Source organism: Dermacentor albipictus, chromosome 2, assembly GCF_038994185.2.
Source record: "Dermacentor albipictus isolate Rhodes 1998 colony chromosome 2, USDA_Dalb.pri_finalv2, whole genome shotgun sequence".
Classification (NCBI taxonomy): Eukaryota; Metazoa; Arthropoda; class Arachnida; order Ixodida; family Ixodidae; genus Dermacentor; species Dermacentor albipictus.
In genome coordinates this window covers 9,271,512-9,292,525 of record NC_091822.1, presented here as the reverse complement: position 1 = coordinate 9,292,525, position 21,014 = coordinate 9,271,512, and the positions used below count along the sequence as shown (strand labels likewise).

The 21,014-nt window shown below is 48.4% G+C and overlaps 1 protein-coding gene across 2 annotated transcripts in view; it reads left to right on the top strand.

The window, feature by feature from the left end:
• The window catches only part of Ssu72 (Ssu72 CTD phosphatase), a 97,299-nt gene that overhangs the window by 40,954 nt on the left and 35,331 nt on the right, over nucleotides 1–21,014 (top strand). For both annotated transcript variants that reach the window (XR_011511952.1, XM_070533440.1), the window contains exon 4: nucleotides 20,346–20,464. Coding sequence is in view for 1 of the 2 variants with exons in the window: in XM_070533440.1 (XP_070389541.1) it covers nucleotides 20,346–20,464 (119 nt within the window). In the remaining variant the exon portion in view is untranslated. The remainder of the gene's footprint in view (nucleotides 1–20,345; nucleotides 20,465–21,014) is intronic.

Sequence of the window (21,014 nt, the reverse complement as noted above, 5' to 3'; positions counted from 1 at the left end):
CACTCAAACTGTACCTCAAAGCCAATTATTCTTCTGTTTAGTTTTCATTAGAGCCCGTGCTATAGTTTGGATTAGTTTCGTTTGGTCTAGATTGGTGTGTATCCTTGTTTGTTTCACTTTATATCTTTTTAGCTTGCATTTGCTCGTAGCTCACATTTTGTTTGTGGTACTTTGCTTTTGCATTGTAGCCTCTTTTTTCATTGTAGTTTGCTTTTATTTTGTAAATTGCTTCAGTTTATGGCTTGCTAACCTTGCTTTATTTTTTTTTCCTTGGTACTTGTCGCTGACTTCCGCGTACAGCCCGACAAGCCTTCATGGCTTGGGCTGACCGGTTTTCTGAATGTGTAAGATTTTCATGAAATAAAAGATATTATTATATTATAAAATCTGGCCTTGCATCGCAAACCTTGTGAAATGAACAAAAAGGGACAAGATAGCCAAGTAAGCATGTGCACCCCCGAATTTCATGAAGTACAAGTCCTGAAAAGGAACAACGATAGGCTAACTTGGGAGATTCTTGAGGCATTTGAAGTAAGTAAAGCAGGACTGCAATGTGTAGGCACACCGTCAGTCGCTTTGACAAGAAAGGAAGTCACCTTTTTGAGGCAGCCTCAGATGGATAAGAGAAGAGATATGGCGACGAAATAAATAAGAGTGGGAATTTCAATAAAGAAATCAGTTGACAGTGCAGCTGCATCCTCGTCTAGTCGTTCCTTCTGTGTCCGTGTTCCTTAAATTCTGCTGCTACAATCCTCGAATCATATATTGATCATACCAGCTTATGTTTGTCGTCTTTATACTTTGTTACGTGCATATGGCGTTTTATGAAAAAATGCAAATTTGTCAAGAATCAATAGGAAGTATCTAGTTTTCACACACTATATGCTCATCATGCCGTGCCACTGGTGTTTGCACAGTGTGTACACTAATAACAAGCAGCTGAATTTCTTCCACATGCAAGGCGCTCACATCCCTCAGTATAAGACTGTATACTTTGCTTAATCTAGAAATATGCCTCAGGATTTCGGCTGTTCACACCAATGTCCACATGGCAAAAATGAAGAGTGCCTGAAATTTGTGTTCATGAGAACAGTGCATAAGCGCGTCCACATTTCACGACAGCGCGCATGTACTCATGTAACTTCTAAGCTGTTCCTTATATTGCCCTCACCGATTATAAACACCTTCATAGCACAGAAATAACTTCTGAAAAACACGCAACATACGTGAGTGAGGCAGAAAGGGCCGGAACCAAAACTCGCCCACAATGCTTATGCATGGTTCACTTCAGAACATATGCATATTACATAAAACGAACACTTATACACCTAGCACCACTGTGACACATCGCACGTACATATCACAGTACACTTACGCTTCGTAAAAGTAAGAACCCTAGCGCTCAAACGTTCTGTACGTGTTCGCACTCACCAATGCGCATCGCAGCCCGCAACACAGCTCGCACAAAGCAAGACACAAACAGCTCATTATGAATGACAGCGATTAAACAACAATGAAGCTCATCGCTACACATCGTGTCATCACTTCTGAACACTGCACAAACTTACAATCTTCGTATCGATGAAGCGCGCACACACAACACCTGCGAACGCCATATAGTGAGGTGGGCAATCGCAAGCTTTTCAGTTTGGCGCCTACCAACCTAGTGTGATGCTTAGAATTCAGGTGTATTCGATGGCCTTGGCGTTTGTAATGCGTGAAATGCAAAAAAACGACCTCAAACGCATGAAATCGGCGGCTTCATTCCTCCCAACCCTCGCAACACAACACACATCTGTCTGTTTCCTTTGGCAATCGCACCTACTGAAGAGGTCAGGAAAAGTACAATGGCTTGTCGCGTTCGACAAGTAGCTTTGCAGGTGCTGAGGAGCTCTTGCAATGATCACAATAAACCACACAAAAAACAAACTGCTGCTGCAGCCTAGGCGCCTATGCCTCGCTCTCTGCTTCGCTTCAAACCAGTGCCATGTTTGTGCGGTCGCCGCACAAAGGCAAAAGTTCACGACTGTCTCTTGTGACGTCATGTCGGCCATTACTGGTGGACCGCTTGCTTGTGGTGTGGCGTACAGCGATGGGCAGCTCGAGCGTAAATCGGCCCTAAACCTAGCAGGATGCCGGCTCTGTTAAGTAAGCCCGGAACTTCGAAGCGGTAGCCATATTGGTTGCTCTGCGATGACCAGTGAAGTGACGACGGTGCCGTAGCCACCGGCTTCTGTGATTCTGTTACATTTACAAGACTCGGGAAACTTTTCTGTCATGAATGGCTTGGATGTCAGAGTGGATTGACATGTACGAGCATGTCAGCAACTACAACAGGTGGGACCCCACGCTGATGTTAGCCAACGTGATATTCCACCTGAAGGAAAAGGCATGTGTGTGGTAACCCGCCGTAGTTGCTCAGTGGCTATGGTGTTAGGCTGCTGAGCACAAGGTAGCGGGATCGAATCCCGGCCACGGCGGCCGCATTTCGATGGGGGCGAAATGCGAAAACAACCGTGTACTTAGATTTAGGTGCATATTAAGGAACCCCAGGTGGTCGAAATTTCCGAAGTCCTCCACTACGGCGTGCCTCATAATCAGAAAGTGGTTTTGGCACGTAAAACCCCATAATTTTTTTTAAATGTGTGTGGTACAGGACGCATGAAGGAGATCTTACAAGCTGGGATGCTTGCAAGGCGAAGATGTGTGAGTTGTTCGGTAGACCATTTGGCCATCAGCAGGCTGCTAAAAAGGAGCTGGGATCCCGCGCCCAGATGCCCACTGAATTGTACATTTCACACATACAGGACGTACTGGGCCTTTATCAAAAAGCTGACACAAAAATGACCGAAGCTGACAAGATTTCGCACATATTGAAGGGAATAGCCGACGACACATTTAATCTACTTGTATTCATGGATTGTACAATGGTCGAAGCCATAGTTAAGGAATGTCAACGCCTTGAACAAGCAAAAAGCCACTGCATCACTTGTCAGTTCCTTTGACTGCCTAACACTGCCACCACATCATCATGCGAAGACCCACCGATGTCCGCGCAGTCTACAGCGTCGGAAGATATAACTCACATTGTCCACCGCGAACTCAAAGCATTGACTCCTATGGCTGTTCTTCCAGACGTTCAGTCAGTCAACCTGCCCATCATGTCGCTCATACAAGCAATCGTCCTCCAGGAGTTTGCTAACCTGGGTTTATCATCCGCCGTCTATTCTATCCATGCACCCAAATGTACTCTTGCAAATGCCACCCAGAACCAGGTCTACCCTTCGCGCTACAGAAACCTGACTAGAGGATGGCATTATGCAAAAAAAGAGGTGAGGTGTGCAGACAGGACACAAGAGTAGAGAAGTGGACAACACCGAACGCTGGCGTTCGTGTTGTCCACTTCTCTACTCTTGTGCCCTGTCTGCATGCTTCACCTCTTTTTTGCATAATGAATCCTTACCAACTAGCTCAGCTTTCTGTCATTCTAGAGGACGGCAAACGACGGACCCATATGTTTCAACTGCTCTCACGTTGGACACATTGCCTATCGCTCCTGCAGTAGCTCGTCATCACCTTCGAACTGGAACCGTGGATCTTGGCGACATCCTGGATGCAGCACTCAACATTTTCTCCCTTGCTCTAACCCACATGCTTCCGATGCTGTCATTCCACATTCCAGGATTAGCCACTCACCACCCCACAAGGCCGTCAATCTCTATCGCCATGAACATGCCAGTCCTCGTCCCCTGCCCTGCCTAGCACCTATGCTCCAAAAAACTAAGCCGTACAGCTCCCGGAGGTGACACTGCATTGGTGATCCGATGTAAAATTCCTCTATTTGCCGTACTTATGTGCCCGAAACCTACTGGACATTCAAGTGGACAACGTTACTGTTACGGCCCTCATGGACATTGGAGCACCCATTTTAATAATGAGCACTGCTCTCCGTGCTCAGCTCTGCAAAGTTATCTCTACTATTCAGAGCACAGTACAGGTCGTTGATGGCAGCACGCCTGCTGTTCTTAAAATGTGCCATGCACGAGTGTGCATTGCTGGCCATCAGACCACTGTTCTGTTTGCCGTCCTTGCACAGTGTCCTCATGGCGTGATCCTTGGCCTAGACCTTCTCTCGACACACTCAGCCCTTATCAACTGCTCCACAGGTGTGCTTCAACTGGTACTTCCTTTTGATGCCCACGTAATATGCGACACTCCCAGCCACTTATGTTCTGTAGAGTCCCTCCATCTGCCACTGCAAGCCACGACGTACATCCCATTAAGTCCCTCTCTCCTGTGTGCAATAGTGAATACATTCTTTCCTTGATTTTTTTTATGTGGTCCTGACATTCTCTGTTGTCATCTCACACACTGTGGTCACTTTACGCGAAAACAAAACCTGCCTGCCTCTTTTGAACTTGAGACTTTCTACCTATGTGCTGCCTGCCGGTATCGAGCTCGCCACCCTGTCGTTGTTGCAGGAATGCAATATTTTTGTGTTAGCCGTCGATGACCCCCTGAGTGTTTCTGGCTCTCTCACAGTCATTGTGCTGCCAGGTGCCAATTTCGCACCTGGCGAAAGCGTTACGAACGCACTAAGGGCCCTGAACGCCTCCTCGTCGTGGCTGTCCATCTGCATTTAGCTGTCCTCCACCAGCTTCACGATGAGCTCACTGCTGGTCACCTTGGTGTCACCCGCACTTATGATCATGTCAGGCGCCTTTTCTTCGGGCCTGGTTTCTACTGCTCCGTGCAACGATATGTCGCTAGCTGCGACCAATGCCAGCACCGCAAGTGACCAGCTATGCTACCTGCTGGTCTGCTTCATCCTATTGACATTGTCGCTGAAACTTTATTTTGTTTTGGGCTCTACTTTCTTGGTCTCTTTCCGACTTAGACATCAGGCAACAAGTGGGTCGCCGTCGTGACTGACTACGTGGCACAATACGTCATTACCCATGCCATCCCAACCAGCTGCGCTATGGATGTCGCTGATTATCTTCTTCATGACATCACCTTCCATCCTGGTGCTCTTCGACAGCTTCTGGCCCATCGAAGCCGGTTCTTTTTGTCTTGCGTCATTGAGGACATCGTTCATTCACACTCTACCCGCCACAAGCTCACAACTGCTTATTACCCACAAAAAAATAACAAATGGGCTCGCAAAGCACCTGAACCAGACTCTGACCAATATGCTTTCAATGTACAGGCTCGTCCACTCTTAGGGTGAACACGGCTCACCGTGGCCGCGCTCCGCGGGGCGCCAATGCGTCCGGCGCGGCGGCGCATCGAAGCAAAGCGGCGCAGGCGCACACGGACCCAGGGGAGGTGCCTCGCGTCGTCTGCTACAGCGCTGGAGCGCACCGCCGCTTGCTTTGCTGTAAAGTAAACTTCGCTAGACCCAGGTGACTGAGTGCCCGAGGCGGCATTGCAGGAAGGCGCACTTCACTAACTTTAGCATTTTCCAGCTGGTTCCGTCTACAGCTTGTGAACAGCCTGCTTAATCAATATACATAAGCAGAAGCAAGCTTCTCATCACATATGTCACTTAGCATGTTTTTCATAGGTGATGAGGGTAAAAATACGGTCTTTTTTTTCGCGTTCTTAATTAGGCTGGGGCCTAGAGGCGACGCTTGATAGTCATGTCAGGGACGTCACCCAGCCTGAGGCTGTTCTTAATTTCTCGAATGGTGGAGGTCGGGTTTGCTGAAGCCGCCTCAACAATGGTCACTCTTTGCCGGGCTTTACGGGGAGCATCCGCAATTCATCCATCCTTCTTGTAATAGCCTGGACAATTCTATTTACAGTTTTCAGCGGCCTTTTTGTCATCTCCGATATAACGCGTTGAGAATAGTTTTGTGTAGGCACACATCTACAATGTGTCGTCGTTCTTTTTCCAGTACTCGCGACATGGCTAGTTTCCAAAGCGCACTGGGGAAATGAAATTATCCTGCACGTTTACAGCGTTTTTATCGCCGAAGTGCCATGGCAACCAGCAACCGAACAAAATGCAATTCATCATGCAAGTCGACGGAAATGCGTTTAATGGAAACACCTCTGGTGTCTTTCGATTTGGCGAGTCATCCCAGAATCTGTAACTCCTGAGTGGCCAGTCACCCAGTTGAGTAGTCATTGGCTGCACCGCATCATCATATTAAGCTAGGATGGGGTAGCATGACCTACGCAAAAGAAAGGGGGGGGGGGGGCTCAGCGTTTGATCGGGTTGACGCCCATGGTCAGTTAAAAAATAGACTGGCCTTAACACAACAATCTGGTTTGGTCCGGGCTTAGCGTTTGCAAACGGCGAGTCCGTTTGCCGACCACCGGCATGCTGTGGGCAGACGACACCATGCCGGCCTCATGACCGTCGGTTTAAATGTCGTGGCCGCCTTCGTCCAACACACGGACCGGCCACTTCCCCACGACAGCAACAGCGTCGCTTGTCCGCGGCAAGGGTTCCTGTGCCGTATTCATATTTGGGTTTTACCCACTCAGCCCAGCTCCCACCCCCGCCTACCGTCACCCCCCCCCCCCCCAAAGAAAAAGAAATAAATTCCTCCTAATCTCCAAATTTATCCGATGCCCACCTCTATAGCGTAACTCCATGTGTCGCTTCGGGACGTATACCGCACAATTAGCAAATTATTATATGCTAGTGAGAATATGCCTATGGCCCATTCTGAGGAAGTACTGAAATGAAATAGAAGCAAATAACGACTTAATTACCCGGCAAGACGTAATTTAAACTAGAAAACAGACATGTAGATTATAGATTTTCCACTTTAATTACCTATTCGAAACGGATGGAAAGAGCATTCGCATGCGGCGTGCATTGATTCCAAGGAGAAAAAAAAACAAAAAAAAGAAACGTTGGCGCCATATGTTTTAGTTCACCTAATCAATGTAATCAAATAATTGACCGATGATTCCTCAGAATGAGAATGCGACATCTCGCATCAGGTAGCCGTCAGAGGACCGGCACCGCTTCGGTGATTTTACACAAGCTGTGACAGCAAAAATGAATTTAGTTTTTTTTAAAGGATGCAGAAAGATGAAAAGGGGGAGTAAAATCGCCGCCAAATCAGTTGCTATGCCGGGGAGGGCACTTTCCTACATCGCGTAAAGCACTCCATGCTCTCCTACCAGCGACATTAACGCGTCAATAAGAGAGTGCGAAGCAGCGGATATCACGTTGTTGTCGAAGTAATAGTATTGCCCTCTTTAATGGTAAAATCCATGGAAAACATGATGATGCGTGATTGAACAATCGCTCTCTAACTTTCTGCGAAATTTATAGCGGGTTTCGGTCGTTTTCTTAAGTCAATTAAGCACATTCGTTCTAGCATCAAGACATGCGCGAAACGGCGCGCTAGGCTCATCCCATGATGACTCCAACCAAGAGCGCGCCTAATAGGTTTCTCGGTATGCACTACACCAAGTGCTGTGAGAGTAAAATAAGAGGGCCCCAGCCTAATAAAGAGCGCGAAAAAATGATTAATAATTTTTACCCTCATCACATATGAAAAACATGCTAAGTGACATATGTGATGAGAAGCTTGCTTCTGTTTATGTATATTGATTAAGCAGGCTGTTCACAAGCTGTAGACGGAACCAGCTGGAAAATGCTAAAGTTAGTGAAGTGCGCCTTCCTGCAATGCCGCCTCGGGCACTCAGTCACCTGGGTCTAGCGAAGTGTATAGCAAAGCAAGATGTGGCGCGCTCCAGCGCTGTAGCAGACGACGCGAAGCACCTCCCCTCGGTGCGTGTGCGCCTGCGCCGCTTCGCTTCGATGCGCCGCCGCGCCGGACGCACTGGCGCCCCGCGGAGCGCGGCCACGGTGAGCCGTGTTCACCCTAAGAGTGGACGAGCCTGTACGTCTCCACCAACTACGGCGATTGGGACACTACTTTGCTGCATGTCAGTTTCGCCTGCAACTCGTCCCGGTGTGACACCACTGGCTACTCATTGTTTTATCTTCGGTATGGACATGAAGCTTCTCTGCCTCTCACTGCTTTACTTTCTGCTGCTCTAAGCTCATCCACTACGTACATTCGGGATGCCAGTGTGCACCAACACAGCTTGCCAGGTCGCTCGTGAACAGCTCAGTGTTCCAGGCTTCCCAAAACGCCTTGCATGAAAGTTGTCACAAGACGTTTGTTGCTCTCCAGGTGCCCTCATGCTACTGTGGTATTCATTCCACTGCATCAGCCTCTCTGAAAAGCTATTGTACCGCTGCGATGGTCATTACAGAGTGTGCTACGTCAAGTCATTAACATTATGTATGAAATCGAACCATTCCTCAAGCCAGCACTGTCCACGCTAGTGCCCTCTGCTATCATTCGTGTTGTGAGACTTAAGCCGCACGTCACAGGCCCCTCTGGTCCTTCATAACAAGTACCAAGTCGATGCTGTCACCTGGGGTTGGTAGTGCCACGAGACAGTGAAGAGGCTGCTGCTGTCAGTCGGACGAAGGTGGCGGTGAAGTGGCCAGAGGCACACAAAAGCCTTACATCTGTCGCCGCTTCTTGTGCCTGTTGTAAACCTGTATATACAGTCGAACCCGACTATATCAAACCTGTTTACATTGAATTATTCTTTGTACCAAACAATTTCTGAACACGGTATAGTTGCAATAAGTACATATAGCAAAAGTTAGGCTTACATTGAACAAAAATAGCAGTGACTCCCAATATATAGAATGTCAAGCGTCAGAAAAGTGCCCCCAGAAGTTAGCCTTCTCTCGCGGTTGCGGGGAAATCTGGTGGTGCGGCTCCATCAGACCGCTCTCCCTACTGTGACCGCGCTGTGTCAAGCGAGCCATCACACCCCCCTGCAAAAAATTATCCTGGCCCTCCCACAGCGCTTGCTCAGACAGCCAATTAGAGGCTCATGTGCCCTCATCATGCAAGATGGCACAAGTGCGAGTTGTCTCACTACTTTTCGTGTTCATTGTGTTTGCGCCTTGTGGGCCTTCTCCCGCAGCGTTGCCGTGATGAAGTGGCAAAATTCGCCTTTCGCTGTGTAGCTCGAAACCATAAATCGGATCGAATGCGGTGAGCAGTCGGATGCCCCGCAGCGTGCAAGATTCCAAGGAGCACTCTCAGCACAATCTTGAAGAAAAAGGGGGAGATTAGGGCTTAGATAAAAAAAATAATGTAGTGACAACAGTAGCAAAGTTCACAATACAGACCTTCCTCATCTAAAAAAAAAAAGGTCGTAGTTCACACCCATCTGTTTCCTCTACATTTGCACTTATATTAGTTTTCGTGTGTTTTCGTTTGGACTCATGAAGATCACGAGCGTGCAACTGCTAAATTACAAGTATTGCAAGTGCGGCGGTAATAGGCACTTCAATAGATTCCCAGCGCGAACTGTACGAACAATGCCTAACCGACCCCAGACTCATGCAGTGCAGCTTGAAGGAGGCGATGTGTAGGTGCTTTCCAACCATAGAGAAAGGCCGCCTTCCATGGAAGCCTTTCTTACACGCGGCTCGGCACCATTGTTAGTGGCCCGTCTCCTCTCTCTGAGGATTTGCCCTTTGAGCGAAGGTCTCTGCCTAGGCATCCTTCTCTCATTTGGCGCCCCAGTCTTGGGAGGCAATGCAGCATCAGTTCCACCTCGTTAGGAATGACTTCTCAGATGTGGGAGACAGACAGCCGAGACTGTGAGTTGGTTGGTGTACCCCCTCGAACGCACTACTAGTGAATTCCCAGTAAGCGCAGAAAGTTTTAATTTTTTTCTTATTTTCTTTTTTTAACACTACATTTAAGTATTATTCAAGTTTGCTGAAAATGTATCATATATCTAGCCGCATTCATGGCCGCATGCATACGGGTGACTCTGAAACCAAGTTGTTTGAACCATTGAGAAATACTAGGCCGTGCCACCTGCTCACGTGCGATTCCAGAACTACGAGGTCGGAACCGTATAGAAATTGTTTTAATTGGGTTACCCATCGCGATCAGGAAAACACGTCTATCGGAGATAAATCAAAGGAGTCTTTAGGCATGTAGGGCCCTCGGGGGGGTACTTGTCGGTGATAAAATAGCCTTCCCGCCTGCGGGATTATCTGACTGAGCTATGGCGAATGCTCATTTGCCATAGTCAGCGAATCCCGCTATAAGATGTTTTCTTTCTTTCTTTCTTTCTTTCCTTCTTTCTGTCTTTCTTTCTTTCTTTCTTTCTTTCTTTGATAGGGAGCTTGAAATTCACCTCCTGCAGTGCACAACTTCTGCAGGCTTGGAGTGACGCATGTCACTGCCAAAAGATGCCAAGAGCGAGTGGGACTATACCAATCCAGGTACAACCAAATTAGGAAGGCGCAAAAAGCTTCAACAAGACACTCCCTTACCAGATCAGGAATTGGCCTCCCTGGTGCAGTATTCGGTTACCCCCTCCCGATTGGCTCACTCAATTACCCAATGGCCCTCAGTCCCCAGCAGCTGCGGAGCACCTGACGAAGGCGGCGGTCAGACTTGTAACGCAGCAGAGGGCGCTAAGAATCCCTGAGTCCGGACAAGCCGCCAATAGAAACAGACCCTTGCAATGTTTAACACCCGAACCCTCTCGAGTGAGGTTAGCTTAGCAGTGCTCTTTGAGGAATTATCAGACATTGGGATATCATCGGCCTTAGTGAGATTAGAAGAACTGGTGAGGCTTATCCATTGCTGAATAACGGACATGTCCTCTGCTATAGAGGTCTCCTAGATAAGAAGCAATACGGGGTAGGATTCCTAATGCATAAGTACATGCATTAGTACCGAAGTACTGACTTCTTTAGGCGCTCAGCCACAGTGGCCACCGCTACACTAGGATAACCTGCTTCTAATAGGCGCCGGACCTGCGCATTAAAACTGGCGCTCATTTTGTGCATGCAGGATCTGGAATTGCCATGTCATGCCTTAAGTCATCCCCCACCAAATCCTGCATGCACAAAATGAGCGCCAGTTTTAATGCACAGGTCCGGCGCCTATTAGAAGCAGGTTATCCTAGTGTAGCGGTGGCCACTGTGGCTGAGCGCCTTAAGAAGTCGGTTTCGAGAGGGACGGACATGATTTCAGAAAGCAGTAATAGCAAAAAAAGAGTAGTGGCTATTCCGTATATTCATTCAGTGTCGCACAGGCTTGAAAAAGTTGCCAGTAGATATTGTCACGTGGTGGTGACGTTCAAGAAAACAGTAGCAATACTAAGACAAAACTAACTTTTATTGGGCGAACTTGTGCCCACAAAAACAGGCTACACTTATAGCACAACGATAGCGGCGAACACGGTCGGCGATCGTCGTAAACCTGATCAGCAGGTCAAGCACGTCGGCTTTTATACAGCAGTCGTCGAATGTTCCAGACTAATCGTTGGGACCCGCGTGCCTTCCACAAAGTTCTACACAATTCGCGTCACGCAATGAAATCAGATAACATAAGGTTCGGCGACAACAGACGGTGGATAGAAGCATCGATAACTTTCCAGAAACTTCGGATACATGCAGGCACGACCCGCGCTGGGCGATAGCATTTGTTAGGCGGTGAAACGTGGTCACCCGATAAAGATAAGTACACATGTCAATACCCCCCTCTTAATAAGCATCGACCCGATGCTGCAAACAAACGAAAGTAATAAAGAAAAGCACTCGTAGCAAAGAAATCAACAAAATAAGCAAGTTCGTAAGCGTCCATAAAAGGGTTTAAGGCGCACCACGTGGACCACTTCAGACCGTGCGCGGCACCGCTGTGAATGCGAAATGCCGTCTGGCACGACCTCATAGTCAAGTGCGCCAATACGTCAGATGACCTTGTAGGGTCCGAAATAGCGTCACAGTAGTTTCTCACTGAGTCCTCTTTGGCGTATCGGGGTCCATACCCAAACACGGTCGCCGTGCTGGTACTCGACGAAGTGTCGTCGGAGGTTGTAGTGTTGGCTGTCCGTACGCTGCTGGTTCTTGATCCGTAGGCGGGCGAGCTGTCGGGCTTCTTCGGCGCACTGGAGATAGCTAGCGACGTCAAGATTCTCCTTGTCAGTGACGTGCGGCAGCATGGCGTCGAGCGTCGTCGTCGGGTTCTTGCCGTCAACCAACTTGAACGGCGTGATCTGGGTTGTTTCTTGCACCGCCGTGTTGTAAGCGAAGGTTAGATACGGCCGGACGGCGTCCCACGTCTTGTGCTCGAAGTCGACGTACATTGCTGGCATGTCGGCGAACGTCTTGTTCAGGCGCTTCGTGAGACCATTCGTTTGCGGATGGTATGCAGTTGTCCTCCTGTGGCTTGTCTGGCTGTATTGCAGACTGGCTTGGGTGAGCTCTGCTGTAAAAGCCGTTCCTCTGCCAGTGATGAGTACTTCTGGGGCACCATGTCGCAGCAGGATGTTCTCGACGAAAAATTTCGCCACTTCGGCTGCGCTGCCTTTTGGTAAAGCTTTAGTTTCAGCGAAGCGGGTGAGATAATCCGTCGCCACGACAATCCACTTATATCCGGAAGTTGATGTCGGAAACGGTCCCCAGCAAGTCCATCCCGATCTGCTGAAAAGGTCGGTAAGGAGGCTTGATCGGCTGTAGTAATCCCGCTGGCCTTGTTGGTGGTGTCTTGTGTCGCTGACAGTCTCGGCATGCCTTGACGTTACGGGCTACATCGGCGGTTAGGTGAGGCCAGTGATACCTTTCTTGTATCCTCGATAGCGTCCGGGAGAAACCGAGGTGCCCAGCGGTTAGATCGTCATGTAGGGCGTGCAGTATTTCTGGACGCAGCGCTGACGGTACAACAAGAAGGTAGCTGGCGCGGACTGGTGAGAAGTTCTTCACAAGCAGGTTGTTTTGTAGCGTGAACGAAGACAACCCGCACTTAAATGCCCTAGGGACAGCGTCGGGGTTCCCTTCCAAATACTTGACGAGGCCTTTTAGCTCCAGGTCTGCTTGTTGCTGTTTAGTGAAGTCTTCCGCGCTTATTATCCCAAGGAAGGTGCCGTCGTCCTCTTCGTCTTGCAGCGGGGGATCGATGGGGGCACGTGATAAGCAGTTGGCGTCGGAGTGTTTTCTTCCGGACTTGTATATTACCGTGACGTCATATTCTTGCAGTCTGAGGCTCCACCGCGCCAGCCGTCCTGAAGGGTCCTTTAAGTTAGCTAGCCAACACAACGCGTGATGGTCGCTGACGACTTTGAATGGCCTGCCATAGAGGTAAGGGTGAAATTTAGTTGTAGCCCAAACGATGGCGAGGCATTCCTTTTCAGTCGTAGAATAATTGCTGTCCGCTTTTGACAGCGACCAGCTAGCATACTCAAGTCCTTCTTTCCTCTGGACTAGGACAGCACTGAGGCCTAGGCTACTGGCGTCAGTGTGGATTTCGGTATTGGCGTCCTCGTCGAAGTGTGCAAGTACCGGCGGCGACTGCATGCGTCGTTTGAGCTCTTGAAATGCCTTGGCCTGCGGCGTTTCCCACTTGACTTCGACATCACATTTGGTTATATGTGTTAGCGGCTCCGCGATGAGGGAAAAGTCCTTGACATAGCGCCTATAGCAGGTACACATGCCAAGAAATCTGCGCAGTGCCTTCTTGTCGGTTGGCTGCGGGAACTTTGCGATGGCAGCTGTCTTCTGTGGGTCAAGACGTACTCCTGATTTGCTGATGACGTGGCCTAGGAACAAAAGCTCATCGTAAGCGAAGCGGCACTTTTCCGGCTTCAGAGTAAGCCCTGATGACTTGATGGCCTCTAACACTGTCGTAAGCCGCCTAAGGTGATTGTCGAAATTTCCGGTGAAGACAACGACGTCATCCAAGTAAACAAGACACGTCTGCCACTTCAATCCTGCTAACACCGTGTCCATGACGTGCTGAAACGGTGCAGGCGCCGAGCACAATCCGAATGGCATGACCTTGAACTCGTAGAGGCCGTCTGGCGTGATGAAGGCGGTCTTTTCGCAATCTCTTTCGTCGACTTCTATTTGCCAGTAGCCAGACTTGAGGTCCATCGACGAGAAGTATTTAGCGTTGCAGAGTTGATCCAATGCGTCGTCTATCCGTGTTAGGGGGTACACATCCTTCTTCGTGATCTTGTTCAGTCGACGATAATTGATGCAGAAGCGTAGGGTTCTGTCCTTTTTCTTCTCCAGGACTACAGGAGAGGCGCACGGGCTTTTCGACGGCTGGATGATGTCGTCGCACAGCATTTCGTCGACTTGTTGCCTAATAGCTTCACATTCTCGCATCGAAACTCGGTAAGGGCTCTGGCGGAGTGGTCGAGCACACTCTTCGGTTATTATGCGATGCTTTGCAAGTGGTGTTTGTCGAATCCTCGATGACGTCGAAAAGCAGTCTGTATTGTCGGAGAAGACTTCTGATCTGTTGCTGCTTACTCATAGGAAGACTTGGATTCACGTCGAAGTCTGGTTCGGGGACTATGCTCATCGGGGTAGATGCGTCTGAATCCGAGAGGACAAAGGCATTGCTGGTTTCCACAATTTCCTCGATGTATGCGATTGTTGTGCCCTTGTTGATGTGCTTGAACTCTTGGCTGAAGTTGGTTAGCATAACTTCTACTTGCCCTCCGTGGAGTGTAGCGATCCCTCTTGCGACACAAATTTCATGGTCGAGCAGTAGATGTTGGTCGCCCTCAATGACGCCTTCTACGTCAGCGGGTGTTTCGGTGCCGACGGAAATAATAATGCTGGAGCGCGGCGGGATGCTCACTTGATCTTCGAGCACACTCAAGGCGTGGTGACTACAACAGCTCTCCGGCGGTATCGCTTGATCTTGCGACAGCGTTATCGATTTCGACTTCAGTTCGATGACTGCGCCATGTTGATTCAGGAAGTCCATGCCGAGAATGACGTCTCATGAACAGTCTTGGAGGATAACGAAGGTGGCAGGGTAAGTCCGGTCATGAACAGTAATTCTTGCCGTGCAGATCCCAGTCGGTGTAATCAGGTGTCCTCCAGTGGTAGGGATTTGAGAGCCTTCCCATGCAGTCTTAACTTTCCTCAACTGTGCGGCGATGGGTCCACTCATGACAGAGTAATCCGCTCCTGTGTCTACTAAGGCGGTGAATGCGTGGCCGTCGAGAAGCACGTCGAGGTCGTTGGTTCTTTGTCTTGCGTTACATCTAGGACTTGGCGTCAGATCACGGCTGCATCGTGTTGAACTGAAGTTGGAATGTCGCGTCGTGAAGTCGTCTTTCGTTGGTGTAGTCTTGGCTTCCTCATTTCGTCGGGACGGTGATGTGTCATTATCATGTCGTCTAGATGGTCTCTTCGTCATCTTCGTCGGCGGCAAAGGATCTTCGTCAGTTTGACGAACAGCAACCGCACCTCCATCGGTTGCTGCTTTTAGTTTTCCGGATATGGGCTGACGGACCGGCCCCGGACTGGGCCAGTGTATGGTCGGCGCTGCAGCGACAGGTAGCGGTCTGGTGATGGTGAACGGGAAGGTCGTCAAGGGCTCCATTGAGTGGCGGCGGGGTAGTCGGCGATATCGCGAGGTCGTTCGCCAATCTGTGGCCACGGCGCGTTAATGGCGAAACCTCGCAGTCCCATCTCCCAGTATGGGCATCGGCAGTACACATGGCCGGCTTCTCCCCAGTGGTAGCAGAGTGGGCGGGGGTCGGGGGTGCGCCAAACGTCAGTCTTCCTTGGAATGCCGCGTGGGTTGGCGTGCTGGCGGCGGGGGTGGTAGTGGACGACGGAACTGTGTCATCACTGGGCCTGGCCGTGGGACGGAGGGGGAATGTGACGGCGGGCTACAGCCGCGTATGTCATCGCTTGCGGCTGAGGCTGCGGCGATTCAGGGGCTACTCCGAGTTGTTGTTGGAGCTCCTCACGCATAGCATCGGCAATCGAAGTCGCTTGAGGCTGTGATGACGGGAACAGGTTCTGTAGCTCCTCCCGCACGACTGCTCGGATAGTCTCACGCAGGTCGTCGGTGGCCAGTGACTGAACTCCGGCGTAGCTTGTCAAGTTCGGGCGGTGGTCGAAATGCCGGTTTCGCATCTCGAGTGTCTTCTCAATGCTGGTGGCCTCGCGAGAAAACTCGTCGACTGTCTTTGGTGGGCTTCGTACCATTCTGGCAAAACTGCCGTCGGAGATGCCAGATGCCACAAAAACGGCCTACACTTATAGCACAACGATAGCGGCGAATACGGTCGGTGATCGCCGAAAACTTGATCAGTGGGTCAAGCACGTCGGCTTTTATACAGCAGTCGTCGAATCATCATCATCATCATCAGCCTGGTTACGCCCACTGCAGGGCAAAGGCCTCTCCCATATTTGTCCAACAACCCCGGTCATGTACTAATTGTGGCCATGCTGTCCCTGCAAACTTCTTAATCTCATCCACCCACCTAACTTTCTGTCGCCCCCTGCTACGCTTCCCTTCCCTTGGAATCCAGTCCGTAACCCTTAATGACCATCGGTTATCTTCCCTCCTCATTACATATGTCCTGCCCATGCCCATTTCTTTTTCTTGATTTCAACTAAGATGTCATTAACTCGTGTTTGTTCCCTCACCCAATCTGCTCTTTTCTTATCCCTTAACGTTACACCTATCATTCTTCTTTCCATAGCTTGTTGCGTCGTCCTCAATTTGAGTAGAACCCTTTTCGTAAGCCTCCAGGTTTCTGCCCCGTAGGTGAGTACTGGTAAGACACACCTATTATACACTTTTCTCTTGAGGGATAATGGCAACCTGCTGTTCATGATCTGAGAATGCCTGCCAAACGCACCCCAGCCCATTCTTATTCTTCTGATTATTTCCGTCTCATGATCCGGATCCGCAGTCACTACCTGCCCTAAGTAGATGTATTCCCTTACAACTTCCAGTGCCTCGCTGCCTATTGTAAATTGCTGTTCTCTTCCGAGGCTGTTAAACATTACTTTAGTTTTCTGCAGATTAATTTTTAGACCCACTTTTCTGCTTTGCCGCTCGAGGTCAGTGAGCATGCATTGCAGTTGGTCCCCTGAGTTACTAAGCAAGGCAATATCATCAGCGAATCGCAAGTTACTAAGGTATTCTCCATTAACTTTTATCCCCATTTCTTCCCAATCCAGGTCTCTGAATACTTCCTGTAAACACGCTGTGAATAGCATTGGAGAGATCGTATCTCCCTGCCTGACGCCTTTCTTTATTGGGATTTTGTTGCTTTCTTTATGGAGGACTGCGGTGGCTGTGGAGCCGCTATAGATATCTTTCAGTATTTTTACATACGGTTCGTCTACACCCTGATTCCGTAATGCCTGCATGACTGCTGAGGTTTCGACAGAATCAAATGCTTTCTCGTAATCAATGAAAGCTATATATAAGGGTTGGTTATATTCCGCACATTTCTCTATAACCTGATTGATAGTGTGAATATGGTCTATTGTTGAGTAGCCTTTACGGAATCCTGCCTGGTCCTTTGGTTGACAGAAGTCTAAGGTGTTCCTGATTCTATTTGCGATTACCTTAGTAAATACTTTGTAGGCAACAGACAGCAAGCTTATCGGTCTATAATTTTTCAAGTCTTTGGCGTCCCCTTTCTTATGGATTAGGATTATGTTAGCGTTTTTCCAAGATTCCGGTACGCTCGACGTTATGAGGCATTGCGTATTCAGGGTGGCCAGTTTCTGTAGAACAATCTGCCCACCATCCTTCAACAAATCTGCTGTTACCTGATCCTCCCCAGCTGCCTTCCCCCTTTGCATATCTCCCAAGGCTTTCTTTACTTCTTCCGGTGTTACCTGTGGGATTTCGAATTCGTCTAGACTATTTTCTCTTCCATTATCGTCGTGGGTGCCACTGGTGCTGTATAAATCTCTATATAACTCCTCGGCCACTTGAACTATCTCATCCATATTAGTAATGATATTGCCGGCTTTGTCTCTTAACGCATACATCTGATTCTTGCCAATTCCCAGTGTCTTCTTCACTGTTTTTAGGCTTCCTCCGTTCCTGAGAGCATGTTCGTCGAATGTAATAGACTAAGCGTTGGGACCCGCGTGCCTTCCACAAAGTTCTACACAATTCGCGTCACGCGATGAAATCAGATAACACAAGGTTTGGCGACAACAGACAGTGGATAGAAGCATCGATAACTTTCCAGAAACTTCGGATACATGCAGGCACGTCCCGCGCTGTGCGATAGCATTTGTTAGGCGACGAAACGTGGTCACCCGATAAAGATAAGTACACGTGTCAATATGATGTTAATGTTGCTTTCACTGCTCCCAATAAGCTAGGTAAGATATGCGCTGCCGTACAGAATAAAAAGGAGCGGGTAAAGGGCAAAAAACGGAACAGATATTTGTCCAGTGAAGCACAATAAAAACTACAGTTTTACTGACTGTCGTATGGGCGTGGTTTATTAAATTCCCCTTAGCTGTGGCCAGTTCTATGTAGGGCAAACAGGACGGTGTATCAATCAGATGCTAATGGAACATAAAAGGTTGTTAACCGGTGGATCGCCTTCTAATCTTTCGCTACATTGCCGAGATTTTAACTGCACGCCAGAGTTAGATGAATGCGCGATATTGTACAGGCATAAGAATGAAGATACGCATATTATGGTAGAGGCATGGCATATCTATAATGGTGGAAGTGCGTGCGTGAGTCAGCCTTCGATTACTTTACATAAGGAAGAGATTAAGTGCCTTAACAGTTATCTCTCACGTATACCGGCACGTGTACCCGACTGACACGTGGTGTTACCATTCCTGAGCATGCGCAGATGAGTTTTGTGTCTTCTTTCCTTTTTGGCCTCTGTGCTCCCTTCAGTTGATAGTCGGCGTTCGTGTTGTCCACTTCTCTACTGTTGTGTCCTGTCTGCACACCACACTTCTTTTTTGCATAATGCAGCGATGAAATTGAGAAATTCGCGGGTGCTAGTTGGAATCGGTTGTCGCAAAACAGGGGTAATTGGAGATCGCAGGGAGAGGCCTTCGTCCTGCAGTGGACATAAAACAGGCTGATGATGATGAAGATGACGATAGGGCTAAAGCGTACAAACTCGCAACCCGGTGCCCGCAGCACTTAACGCGTATGCACGGCCGTATACAAATGGTTGATCCGAAATTGTTTCAGACATAGGGGCTTCCGCGTGCCCTGTGGTGACTAAATTCTGATGAGTGCGATGAAGCTGCTGCTGGTGTTGCCGAAGTTTGGACCGAGCTGTCAGAATTTCCAGAAACTGCTGACAAATTTACGGTCGACAAGTTTGTGAGTGCAGATGATGGTGTCGCAACCACAGGAGAGCCTGAAAATGAAGACTACATTACCGACATCGTACCGAGTACAAGTGAAAGTGGACACAATGAGGAAAGCAACGACGATCCTTTACCAACATCCTCCGAGGTGATTGGTGCACTAGTCCGGTGTTTCTGCACCAATGTGGAAGGTTGCAGCCTCAGTTGCTCCGACTCCTTGGACAATGTGGAGAAGTGCCTGTGTCGCAGGCAGCAAAACTGCCCAAGCAGAAGAAAATACAGGACTATTTCATGTGAAACTAAGCTGTTTCATCAATAAAGCGATTTTATAAATAGTATGTGCTTTTAGGTCATCCAATTCTTTAGCAGGCTTATATCGAATTATGCTCTATATCAGACTGATAGGCGTTGTTTTGCAAGTTCGATATAGCTGGGTTCGACTGTAGTAATAATTTCTAAATACACATTATTTCTGTAGCAGTATCATTAGCAATTACCCACCAGCCATATGATAGATTACTAATAGCTTTAATGTGACCAGTCATCATTAAAGGATAGATGCACCATTGATTTTATGGCTCTTGCTATCGGCTAGTTGCAGTTTTACACTGTTGGAGAAACTTCTGTTAACTTCGCCTATTTTTCAGTTCATTTAATAATGAAGCAGTCACTCAATAAAAATGCTTTATTTTTCAAACACATGGAAAAATACAAAAAATTAATAGAGGAGTATGTGGACAAATAACCAAGGGTTTTTTTTTTTCATTCGGGTTAAATAGTGCAAACACGTCAGCTGCACAAACAACAGCAAAACACACTGACGCATGTGTTCATGATGGTTCATGACTACCTTCCAGTCAGTGAAGCATTTGTTCATTAGACACTGCTAAATGTGATTTGCACACTATGAAAAATTATCTTTTCTTTATCCATAAGAGGGCTCACAGGTCTAGTCTGAGTTGTGCGATCTCATGAAGTGTTTCAAGAAGTTGGAGAGAGAAGCAAGGTTTGCACATTGCGCAGAGTATGTGTGCTGATTTCTCTGTCCTTCAGTGTGGTTGTTTGTATTCTTCTATGTCAATTTTTGTTGAAGTAGTACGAGTGTGTTCTTATTTCTTTTTCATGTTGTGCTCATCACATGTGGTTAAACTAACGGTGATTTCATAACCTGTTTCACAATATGCAGAGCTGTCCAGCCGGCTACCTTGCGACAACTCTCCAGTGCACATAATCAACCTCGACATCCAGGATAACCACGAGGAAGCCACAATTGGTGCATTCCTCATCTGTGAGATGGCTCAGATGGTAAGTTACCCACATTTAAAGGGCAACTCCGGCAATTTTTTGAGCATGTCAAGGTAATGGAATATTTTGGTGCCCGAGACCTCCCTGTCATGCGTTTGATAGTAAAATTGTTCTGTAAATTTCAAAATAATTTTAAATAAGCGAAAATGTGCAAGAGCGAAACCTTACTAAACAACCAAGCGAACCTCTTCGTGTGATGTCACGAGTGCCCCCAGCGGGGAAGGCATGCAAGGCATTCCGGTTTTGCCCTCTGGGTGAACGAAACTAGCGAAGACCAGACGCTCAGCTGATTCGTGACTGCACTGGACCTTCGGTTGACAATGTCGGGTGAACCAGCTCTTCGGATCTGTCAAATATTGACAGTTACAATTCTGACGAATTCAATAGCCACGAATCGCTGTTCACGTTTGACCTGCCATCACGAGAGCCAACACCCAAGCGCTACATACATCGTGCTGCAACGTAAGACCAAGGGCAGCCCCAACTACTGATTTTATACCTGCTGCTTGCTATTTTAGGTGTTTTGCCCCTTCTCAGGGAAGTGCTTCGC